The sequence below is a fragment of the Sarcophilus harrisii genome, chromosome 2 (assembly GCF_902635505.1).
Source record: "Sarcophilus harrisii chromosome 2, mSarHar1.11, whole genome shotgun sequence".
Lineage (NCBI taxonomy): Eukaryota > Metazoa > Chordata > Mammalia > Dasyuromorphia > Dasyuridae > Sarcophilus > Sarcophilus harrisii.
Window position 1 is genome coordinate 265,190,452 of NC_045427.1, and position 12,839 is coordinate 265,203,290.

General features: G+C 39.4%; 1 protein-coding gene across 10 annotated transcripts in view; it reads right to left on the reverse strand.

Moving 5' to 3' along the window:
• Window positions 1–188: 188 nt before the first annotated feature.
• Window positions 189–12,839, reverse strand: part of PPIP5K1 (diphosphoinositol pentakisphosphate kinase 1) — a 41,680-nt gene continuing 29,029 nt past the window's right edge. For all 10 annotated transcript variants that reach the window (XM_031952198.1, XM_031952196.1, XM_031952197.1 and 7 more), the window contains one exon: window positions 189–2,037. In XM_031952198.1, coding sequence (XP_031808058.1) covers window positions 1,316–2,037 — 722 coding nt within the window. In that variant the 3' untranslated portion in view covers window positions 189–1,315. The remainder of the gene's footprint in view (window positions 2,038–12,839) is intronic.

Below are 12,839 nucleotides of genomic sequence, written 5' to 3' on the forward strand. Positions count from 1 at the left end.
TCCACCCTACTGGTCAAACTCTTTAAGGCTTCCCCAATTCCACTGGTCCATAGAGATCCCCTAGAATAAATTGTTTTCTACTGCTTTCCTATCCAAGTGCATTAGTTCCCAACAATACTGAACCTTATACCTGTTATCACTCTCCCAGTTACACATAATCTCAATGTTCACACAGACCATCACAACACTTGCCGTTATTTCATATTTATTGAGCACTCACGATGTTCCTGCCCTCACCCAATTCAAATGATTGTATCTCCCTGCCCACCCTTCCCTCCCTCCCTCCCCCCATCATCTTTGGGAAAAGCTTCACAATCACACCTGGCCCTAAGAATACAAGAGAAGCAAGAACAAACCTCACAGGGACCCTGGAGTGCTTGGTCCTCGGTGGGCCTGGCTCTGGCTTCACTATAGAAAGATATATATACACACACACACATACATATATATATATATATATATATGTATATATATATGTATACACATACACACACGCGCGCACACACACACACTCACACACATATATATATATTAAATTTTTGTTCCTGTCTGTACAATAGTGATCTCTTCTAATTGCTTAAAATAAAACCTGATTCTCTCCACTATAGACTCCCTCCCCACACCAAGCCAAAATACCCCTCAGCAGTTGGCCAAGGGTCCCCTGAAGGCAAGATACCCCTAAAGCAGCTTTAAGTGATTACTCTTTTTAGAGTAGTTTGATACCCATCCTATGCCAGAGCTGTTGTCCAGATGGATAGGAAGGGGGCACTTGGGGATAATATGGGAATATCTATAGCCCAATTTCAGTATCAGTGGCCACTAAGATGGTCAATTGGGGAATGGGATTCTCTTTTCCTCTCCCAATTTGATGGGCAATCCTAAAACTGCCCACAGAACACTAGCTACACCTCTTGAATGCCCAGGGGGCCCAAGGGACCTTGGGAGACTATCCACCCTTTGCTAGAGCATTCGTCAGAATCCAGGACCCTCAGCTGGGATCCCTTCTCTTCTCTGTGCTAGTCCTCAATCGTCTTTAGCAACAAAATGACATTCCACTCAACTCCCAGTTACCTAGCACGCTCTATTCTGAGGAGCTGAGGACACTAATTAGGTAGCCAGACCCAGGGGACCTTTGGCAGAGCTGGCTCCACCCCGGCCCAGCTCCTGCCCCAATCATGCCCCTCTTTATGAGGGGAGAGGTTGCTTCCTCAGAGCCCTCTGGTTGGAGCCAAGACCTCTAACTGGCAGGTAAGGTGGCCAGCAGAATTGCTGCTGGTTCAAATGACTGGTACAGTGACCACTAATGACATAGCACTTAGTCATGTGGTGCTGGTGGAAAGGGAGGCTGCTGGCTGAGGGTCAAGACTTGGTCTAAAGGGTCTGGGTCACTAAACAGGTGCTGGCCTTGGAGAACATTATTTCCAAATAGATGATCGACTTCCTTAGTACTCTCCTGGGTTGGCTGGTCAACTTCTCCTAGAGTGTCTTGAGACAGCAGGTCAGCTTTCTTAGAAGCCTCCTGGGACAGCAGACCAACCTCCTGGCCATCCTCCTGGCCTGGCTGGGCAGCCTCCTCCTCGGCCTCCTGGCCTGGCTGGGCAGCTTCCTCAGGAATCTTCTGGAACATGAAGCCGATGTCAGAGGTTCCCTTTGACAGGGTGTCAGCACTGACAGGATACTCTTGAAAGGGCTGATCACCTTCGAGAGGGCCCTCTCTCTGCACCAGGGGCTCCGCTTGCACCAGAACCTCTTGGGGGGCCTGGCCCACCTCTTCCAGGGCCTCCTGTGTCAGCCGCCCCCCCTGCCCAGGCATTTCCTGAGGTGGCTGGAGGATTTTAGAGGGCCCTTTTCCCATCTCTGTGGCCTCCTTGTCCCCATCCTCAGGGATCTCCTGAGGCTGCCCATAACTTCGACAATCTTCACCCACTTGAGAACTCAGGTTCAGATGGTCACTGAAGGCAAAATGGGAGCCTCCATCTACTGAAGTAGGGGAAGAGGGGCCAGCACTAGACACAGTGCTGGAGGGGCCACTGCTATCTGTAAAGCAAAGCAAAGGACTAAGTCAGGACAGTCAGAGGGTGACGCACCACCCTTGACATGCAGCTAGAACTGCCAGACTGGGTGGGCCAGGCCCAGCCTTGTTCTGAGGGAAGGATGGGCCCTGAGGTTTGGGAGTCTGAACTCTTAACTTCTCAGAGACAATATTTGGTATGTTTGCTTTTTTTTTTTTTTTTTTTTCCTTTAAATCATTCTATTAAACTGTAGACTCAATGAGAGCAAGGACCATGTTTTATTAAACTCCTGGACTCTCCTAAAGGCCTAGCACAGTGCACTCAACACAGCAGGCACTACATAAGTGTTTCTTAAATATCTTGGTGAAGGAATGAAACGGATCAGAGATGAGTTAAGAATATATAATTTTCAGGGGCTTGATCCCATTCCTTCAAAAGAGAAGTGAGATAGGTGCAATATCGCCATGAGATACCTTAAGGCTTAGACTGGGAATGTTTAAGGAATATAGAATATATGGGGGGGGGGGAAAAAGGAATAAGAAATATAGGAAAGTGCCTTGAAGTGTTTTCAAATGAGATAATATTTATAAAGCATTTAGCACATAAGCTGTTAATAAATGCTTGTTCCCTATCTCTGATCCACCCTCTCCCCAACCTTAGATAAACTTGCAAAGCTTGGGGCAGCTGCTGAGTAGAAATGTGTCATAAGCAAGGGATGAAGGTGGGGGTTGGGGGTCCCCATGCAGGCATAACAATGTGTATAGATATACTTATGTATGTATATGTACACATATTTTATCTAGTCAAATGTGCATATAATGAACACGTGTTTGTGATCATATATAACTCAATAGGAAATCCCACATATCAAAGAGAAGAGAGACCAAAACATCAACTTAAAATTTAAAAAGTACTTTCCTCACAACAATCTGTAATACAAGGAAGCATGTTTTAGTGGAGACTCCTCACTCTCCCAGAACTGGCAGCATTGCCAACCCAAATTTGCCCTGAGTTTGTATTCTGAGTAGCTCATTTGAACATCCATTCTCTCTCTTACACACCAAAGTAGAATGAAGTGAAAATGAGGAACTGAGCTCGGGAATCAGATGTATGCTACAGGCCAGGCCAATTGGTAATAAGATTTTACTTATTCTGGACTAACAAATCCACAGTTAGTTGTAAAGAAAGGGATTAAAAAATAAAACTCAGGCAATGAGATGTATTAGATTGAATTCTGATTTTTCTGAGATGAAGGAAATATTGTAACTATTTGGATTCCTTTGAATTTCCTTAGGTGAGAGGAGTAGAAAGTTGGCTAAAGTAAAAACAGGTAGACAAATACAGCTCAACGTGCTATGAGAAAGTTTTGGATTGGTTGAGAATTATATAGGTGCCCCAAACTGATCAAATAACTAGTCATATCAAACTAACCACATCTCCATTTATTAAGGTTGATGGATCAGGAAAATGCTAAAGAGGTTGGATTTCAGCAAAGCTTTTGAAAAAGTCATTGATTCTCCTTATGGACAAAATAGAGAGATCTGTACATTTAGGCAGATTAATAATTAGCTGAGTAGTTAAACCCAGAGTAATCAATATCCTGAGGCCAATCTTGGAGATTAGTCTTATGTGGAGTATCCCAGAGATTGGTTCTTGACACCACTCTATTTGATATTTTTTAATGGTGACTTGGATGAAGGCAGGCTTTATCAAATTTACAGATAACACTAAATTGGAAGTGGGGAACAATAAATACAATGAATTAATTATTGAGACCAGACCCAAAATTATTGAGACCAGATCATAATAGGCAGGGGTCCTCAAACTACGGCCCGCAGGCCAGATGCAGCAGCTGAGGATGATTATCCCCCTCACCCAGGATTATGAAGTTTCTTTATTTAAAGATCCACAAAACAAAGTTTTTGTTTTTACTATAGTCCAGCCCTCCAACAGTCTGAGGGACAGTGAACTGGACCCCTATTTAAAAAGTATGAGGACCCCTGGGCTAGAACATTTGAGTAAATCTAATAAGAAGAAAAGTACCTGAGACCGGTTCATATCAGCAGAAGGGAGAAGTCAGGGGTTTAGGCCCTGCTATCTCTTGATCATTGAGACTAAGACCTAAGCCCCTTCAAGGACTGGATTTGGAAGCCCTTCTTCAAGGGGAATCAGACTGGAAAATATTATTCCATCCCAGGTCATGGCAACAAATCCTGCATTACCATGAAACCAGAGTGGAGCTGCTAGGTTTAAGCAAGGTAAAGACAGCTTCTTTGTGGGAGCCTTTTCCATGGCATCCAAAACTACTTTGAGTCATTACAACAGTACTGCAACTCTCCATTATCTGTCAGGAAAGCTTCTGCCCCAATCTTTACCTCTCTTTGGACTCTTTATCATTGTAAACTGCCCCCTTGCCCTTGACCAATGCCCAACATGGAGGCTGCCCCTACTGGACCCTCCGATTCAGCAGCAAGAGAGGTGGGGACTAAAACTTTCCTTCTAACACTAACTCTTCCTTTCCCTAGCTGATTCTGGGAGAGTAGGGCTGGAACTCCTATGTTTCTTAGGGATTGGATTTAGAAGCCACCTCATTGCAGCATGTTGTGGAAACTATATCTGCCTTGTCCTCTCATCAACACAATCATGCACACCTTCCTTATCAATATTTACCCAGGAAAAAAAAAGGAAGTAATAATGTCTTCCCACTCTCCCTATGACCTCCAACAACCATCAAGAACCTGGATGCCAAATCTGCTGTCATCCAGGATACCACCCAGGATCAGAGTCAGATACAGAGTTGTCTACGACTCAGACATCATATCTGACCAGAAGTCATTCACATATTTTCTGTGCAGGGAATGCATTATGCAATGTCTCTTGACATTTTGCAATGAATCAAAGGAACTGGTGCTGAAAATAAGTTCAGTCATACCAGATATAAGACAGCAGACCCAGAGATCTAATTTGATATCTTAAATTGCCTGGGGCACAGGAAAAAACCAAATTGATAATGCCCTTTATCTTCATATGACCCTTGCAAGTTGAAGCCCTAGCCCAATGATATTTCCCCTAATGATTAGCAAATCCTTACTTTTCTCTGTTAGAATCTCTAGCTGCTTAGTCAAAAACAAACAAAAACCCATTCAGCTGCTACCAGTCTCTACTCTCTCATTTGCATCCATTTAGCCCTATCTCTCTTGATATTCTACCAAGCTCTGTCCAGTCCCTTCCATCATGCTCTCTGAACTCCCATTCTGGTGTTAACAAAACTGCTTTCATCTTTCACCTCTTTTTTTCTTATATCCTTTCCATCTTCTTGCACTCAAGTGGTGTCTGCCACTCTCTCCAACTCTAGAGACACCTCATCTTATGTTTCTTGACCCACAGGAGGAGATGGCATCCACTTCCAGACCCTCTGGTTGCTTCTACCATTTAACATGCTCACCTTGGAGATTCACTCCATACTATCTACATCATACTCTTAACATGCTTGGTGCAGTCTTCTATGTATCTGAAGTCATTCTTTCTTAATGATGTTAGCACCTGGGTCACAGTATTCCCATCTACCCTATCCCCTATATTAATATGCAGGGACTTCAATATGCAAGTTAATATTTCCTCAAAACTCTGACTTTTCAGTTCATCAACTTCAACTCTCACAACTTGCACCTTCATTCTAACTGAATTACTAATTGAATCACTGAGCTTAAATGGGGATAATAATAACACCTCTCTCCCAGGGTTATTGTGAAAATCAAATGAGATATTAGCACAGTGCCTGACATGCAGTCCACATTTAAGAAATACTTCTTACTTTCCTTATCCTCTGCCAGCGATAGCAATATTGACATCACCCATTACTCATTACTGTACTTTCATTATCCAGAACTTTGAAATTCCTCTCTTGGAATGTATGTGTGTATGTGAATACACTTATCTTTTTATCTTTCCTTTAGCCTCTCTTCTAACTGTATTTTTTGACCTCACCATAACCTGCAGTCACTCCACTGCTCTACTTTCCCAGGTTATTATTTTTGTTCCTTGCCCATCTGTCACATCTCATACCTATACCCCACATTCCACTATATTGTTTCCCCGTTCTTTTTTGTGTGCTGTTGAATAATTTGTTACCTAATATCAACTGAAACTTCACTCCTGAAAAAAGTATGTTCTGTATATACGGATGAGTATGGATACATATATAGGTGAAGAGTTCTGAAGACCAGATGATTTTATATTCAATTGGAGGTTATAAGGAAGTTGCTGAGTGGGAGGTAGGGTGTATTTGTGATATAGATGTCTGTGTTGTGACATAAAAAATAAAATAGATACCTCTTTTAAGAAGATCACCTTGAAAGTCCTTTCTCCCAAAACCCTTTTCTCATTTGAGAACTTTAACTTAAATTTTATTGAAAAAATTGAGGTAATTCACTGATAGCTCTTTTCTCTTCCTCACGTGACCCAAATGCTTTTTAGCTTCAAGGGTCTCCTTCACTCCAATCTCATGAAGAGGTTATCTTTTTTCTTGCTAAGGTCAACTTTCAGCGATCCCATTCTATCCCATTTTCTCCAACATTTTGCCCCTTCGACCATCACCACTTTTTCTCCCTTGTCTTCAATCTCTCCCGAAGTACTGGCTACTTCCCTAATGCCCACAGATATGACCACATATTCTCATCCTCAAAAACATCCCTGACTTGACCCCTTCATCATTGATCATTATTATCCCATCTCTCTCCTGCCTTTTGTGGCTGAACTTGAGAAAACTGTCACTTGACTCACAGGAGGAGTTGGCATCCACTTTCAGACTCTTTGGTTGTCTCTACCATTTAACATGCTCACCTTGGAGATTCACTCTATGCTATGTACTTCTTTCACTCTTCTTAACTCTCAACATTCTGGCTTCCAACCTCATCATTCAACTGAAAATGCTCTCTCCAAAGTTACTAAGGATCTCCTAACTAATGGCCCTTTTTCAAACCTCATCCTTCTTGACCACTTTGCAGCCTTTAATACAGTTGCACCCTCTTCTCCTTGATAGTTTTTTCTCTAGGTTTTGGAAATACTATTCCTTCCTGGTTCTCCTCTTAAAGTATCTGAGGAGCCCTTCTCATTCTCCTTTGCTGGACCTTCATTAAGATCATATCTATTAAGAGTGGATAGCCCACTCTTCTCTGTCCTGGACTCTCTTCTCTTCCCCCTCTAAAACTATTTCAATTGTTAACTCTCACCAGCTCCCATGGATTTAATGATCTCTACACTAATGATACTCAAATTAATTTATTCAGCTCTAACTTCTCTGCTGATCTCCAGACTTATATCTCCAATTGCCTACTGAACATCCCAAATTGGATGTCCTATAGACATCTTAAACTGAAGTCATAATCTTTTACCTAAAAGCCTTTCCCTCTTCCAAACTCCTTCTATTACTGGTCAAGGTATCACCACATATTCCCAGTACCTCAGGTTCACATCCTCATCCACCATATCCCATCTGTTACCAAGGGCTTTGACTTTGCCTTCACAATATCTCTTATATGTGCCTCATTCTCTTCTTAGCCACTGCCCCATTCTATTTCAGGCCCTTATCATCTTATGTATAGACTATTGCAATAGCCTGCTGATTGATCTCCCTGTCACTATAGTCCATCCTCCAGCCAACTGTCAAAAGGATGTTCCTAGAAAGGAGGGGAAGATTACTGCCTTCTTCCCCATTTGACAAACTCCAGTGGCTCCCTAGTATCTCCAGGATCAAATGTAAAATCCTCTATTTGGTGTTTTCAAAGCCCTTCCTAACCTGGCCCTCCTCTCTTACCTCTCTACTCTTCTTATATTTTATATCTCTCCACATATGAGGTGATCCACTCATGCTCCTCTTCCTCTAAGACATGCTTTCTCCCTGCTGGGAGCATTTTCACTGGCTGTTCCCCAAAGAACCTGGAACATTCTCTTCCTCCTCTCTGTCTCTTGGCTCCTCTGGTTTCCTTCAAGTCCCAGGTAAAATCTCACCTACAGGAAGTTTTTCCCAATGCTCCTTAATTCTAGAGCCTTCTCTTTGGTGATTATTTTCAATTGATCCTGTGGATAGCTGTCTGTATATAGTTGTTTGAGGGTTGTAGCCCCCATTAGACTGCGAACTCCTTGAGAGTAGGGATATCTTTTACCTTTCTTTGTATTCCCAGAGCTTAGCACAATGTCTGGTACTCAGGGGGTACTTAATTTTTTTTTTTTTTTTACTGTTTATGTGTATATAAATGATAGACAAGATAGTACAGCAAACAGAAAAATGTCAGCAAGACATGAGTTCAAATTTGACCTTTGACGCATACTGTTTGTATAATTTTGAACAAATCACTTAATCTCTCAGTACTCTCAGCAACTCTCTTAAGACTAAGCTGCAAAGACGCTGAGGACTAACAGACTTGATGTGGACTTCTTCATTTAAGAGTTCCTTACAGTGATGAAATCACAAGTTTGGCCATAAATACAGAGCATCCCAAAACCTTAGTGTAGGATTAAACTGTCAAGCTTAAAAGCTGCACTAAGACTTCTGAGATGCTCTTTATGTATTTATATATACCTCGCTATGATATAGCAGCAATCCTTGGTTCTTAAAGACTATATTAAGGAAGCACAAGCACTGGCATGCCCTATTAAGATGGAAAGGCTTTGAATATGTGCCCTATGACATTCTGCCTGCTGTTTTTATTTTTATCTTAGCTAAATATGGAGAAGCTCATCATCACTAGGTTGGCTGCTAGGTGTGGAATTCTCAGGCCATGGCAACCTAAGAAACAAAGAAAAATACAAAATGGCCTTCAGTCCTAGGTGCCCCACCCCACCTTGGCAGCTTCTTCTGTGAAGAGTAGCAAAATGGGGGAAGAAGAAGGTGCTAAGAATCACACAAGTTTTAGGTTGTTAACCATTCAGAGGACAAAAGAGAGTCACAGCTAACTAAGACAGAATAGCATCTCTTTGAAGAGTCTACAAATTTGGTTTCATTGTTTCATTTGTAAATCTAAGGGCAATAAGGACTTTGCTGTCCTTCCTCATGATGAACATAAGCAAAGAGATTCATGTGAAAATAATTACAGATTATGCATCAATAGAGCATGAGGTTAAAAAAATTGAATAATTCAACAAGATCCTCCAAACCAAGTCAATATATGGATACTCTATGACATCAATGCAAAAGTAGACATAGGAGAGAAGGGCAAAAAATATTAGAAAGTATGATTCGGGAGTAAGGAACTAAAGATGCCAAAAGTTTGACTACTCAGAAGCTTCTTGCCTATATCCTATTTATCTATCCATATATGATTATATATAGAGAAATAAAAATATAACATATATATATATATAAATATATACACATATATGTACATGCATACATATATATATATAATATTTTCTTCTATGATGAGAACCAAAAGATATGAGACATGATGAACCTGAATGTCACTACTGTTTCATCATTTCAGTCACATCTGACTCTTTCTTTGTGACCCCATGTAGGGTTTCCTTGGCAAAGATACTGAAATAGTTTATCATTCTTCCTCCAGCTCGTTTTACATATGAGGAACTGAGGCAAACAGGATTAAATAACATACTCATTTTCATACACAGTTAGTAAATGTCTGAGGCCAGATTTGAACTCAGGAAAATGAGTCTTTCTGACTTTATCCATGCACCTCCTAACTACCTTCTAAAAGCCTGAATAACATAACAAAAATGAAATAATGAATAACTGATACTTTATACAGTAACTTTACATTTTTCAAAACATTTTCCATTATTACATTTATGCCTCATTAAATCCTTTAAAATAGGTATATAGGTATTATTATTCTCATAATACAGATGAAAAAATTAAAGACTTGTTCATGGTCATAAAGTCAGGTGGGGTATACCTTGACAGAATATGACTGGTTAATGATATTGGGAGTCATTTATGAATTATGGGTCTATAAGCAATTAGATAACCAACTAGTTGGATAAAAGATAAAAAACACCAAACTAAGAAAAGAGTGAAGATGAGAAGATGACACTATAGTCAAATATAACTCCCACCTAATTTATTCAAACAAACTATTGATGCCCAAAATTGGGAAACAACTAATTGAAAATGCATTGATTACCACAATTTCCTTAAAAAGTTTAGTTGATATAGTAAAGTAAGGAAATTGAAAGAAGCCCATAAACAATCTAAGTCATCAAACATAATGCCTTTGCCATATAAACATGGAAATCAAAAATTCCAGTTTAGAATATAAAATCAATACTGAGAAGGAAAAGAGGAAGCTTAAGAGCATTTTTTTGTTCTAACAAAAAAGTAGTAGAATGGGTAATAAATCTGTAGAAAGTGGAAAATGAATCTTTCAAAAGGCTTGGTCTAAAACTTAGCTGAGCCAGATCATCAAACTGCATTTATATATGAAAACTGGGAAAAGAACAAATGAAAAATGAAATAAGATATACCAGTGTTTAAATCATGCATGTATTAGCTAAAACCATCCCATTTGGATTAACTTTTCAACTTCTTGATGGTCTATATTGGTTAGCAACTCATCTGTTGTTTAAAAAGTCTCCAACAGTTCTATAACTTAGAGAATTGCCTGATTTACTAGGTATTAAGTGACTTGCTTATGGTCCATACAGGTAATAATGAGACAGAAGTGGGCCTTACATACTCCTAACTTTAAGTCTCACTCTCTAGCCACTATACCCCATTGCTTCTTGATATGTCAGGAAATTTTTACTAAAAATAGGGCTGTCCAATAAGCTGAGTAGAGCAGGCTGCTTTTAGAAAAGGCAGAGGCTGAAATACCACATAAAGTGAAGATTTCTTTCAAGTTTTGACTGAATTAGAGGGCTGCTGAGGTTCCTATCTACTCTAGGATTTTATAAATAAGCAATCCACAGAATTGGTTTATCCATACATCTTGTATAAGGACTGTACCCAGAACATAAGATGGGCCAAAAATTGTAAAGAAGGGAGCAAGCTGGATTATAGTTGAGATATTACACAACTGCTTGCCTTCTCAATAGGTAGGGGAGGGGCTGAAGGGAGAGAATTTGGAACTCAAATTTTTGAAAAAGGAATATAAATCATGCTTTTAATGATACCACGCTATTACCAGACAAAAACCTTTTTTTTTTAAACACCAATATATGACCACAGTATCAACGTATTCTTCCAGAAATTTTGTATGGCCCTGAATAATGAAAAACCATTACCACTGAAGAATCAAAATCAGAAGTGACCCAAAGAACAATGGAGAGGTACATGGTAGGTTGTAACATGTTACCAATGATGAATTGTACCCAAGAAGTGGTACAATAGTTGTCATGCAGGAAATGTATTATTAAAAAGGAGATAGGGAAGAGTGGTTAATATGACAAAAATGAAAAATGTAGGTTGTGGAAGGGACATGAGAAAACTGGGACATTAATGCACTGTTGGAGAAGGTGTGAACTAATTTAACCATTCTGGAAAGCAATTTGGAACGATGCCCAAAAGGTTACAGAACTGTGCATTTGTTTTGATCCAGCAATACTACTGCTAGGTCTAGATCCCAAAGACATCCAAAAAAAAAAAAAAAAAAGAGGATGTGTACATAAACTTTTATAGCAGGGTTTTTTTGTTTGTTTGTTTGTTTTTCATGGGGGTTAAGGATTAGAAATCAAAAGGATGCCACTAACTGAGGAATGATAAACAAGCTGTGATATATGATTATAATAGAATATAATTGTACTGTAAGAAATGACAAACAGGATTATTTCAGAAAAACCTGAAAAGACTTATAGGAACTGATGCATAGTGAAGTGACCAGAACCTGGAGAACAGTGGACATAGTAACAGCAATATTGTTATGAAAAACTGTGTGAATGACTTAGCTATTTTCAGCAAAACAATGATCCAAGACAATCCCAAAGGACTAATAATGAAGTATACTATCCACCTCCAAAGAACTGATATTAAATGAAAACAGACTGAAGCATGCTGTTTTTCTCTTTCTTTAAATTTTTTCTTTTCTTCCAGTCTTCTTGTACAAAATGACTAATATAGAAATGTTTTCCATGATTGCACATATATAACCTATATCTGATTACTTACTATCTCAAGGAAGGGAGAAGGGAAGAAGGGAGGGAAGAAAGTATAGAATTTGGAACCCAAAAGTTTAAATAACAATGTAAATTTTTCTTAAGCAGAAAGGCTAGTCATTTGGCAAAGAGCAAAGAATAAGAAAAAGAAAGTCTGAATGTAACATTGGAACCTCTTGAATGCTAAAAGATCTTGTGGAAGGTCTCCCAACAATTCATTCTCCAAGGAAGATATGAGAGGACATAGGCAAGAATTATATAGAATGAGAAGGTATGAATGAATTACAATCTATATCACTGGAAGGAATATTTACAGTAAGATTATGAACTTCCTGAAATATTAAACTAAGAATATTAGACAATATACTAGATGACAGAATCAAGATTCAAAAAGATGTTGACAGCCTGTAACTATGAGCTAACCTAATAGGAAGAAACTTAATAGATATAATCATAAAGTTTTCCACTTCAATTTAAAAAAAGAAACTTTGCAGATTTAGAATAAGAAAAGCATTGTTAGTGGTCTCCACTAGGCCTATATCCCAAAGAAATCATAAAAAAGGGAAAAGGACCTACATGTGCAAAAATGCTTGTAGCATCCATTTTTGTAGTGACAAGGAACTGGAAAGTGAATAGATCCATCAGTTGGGGGAATGGCTGATTAAGTTATGGTATGAATGTTATGGAAGATTATTGTTCTACAAGAAATGATCAGCAGGATAA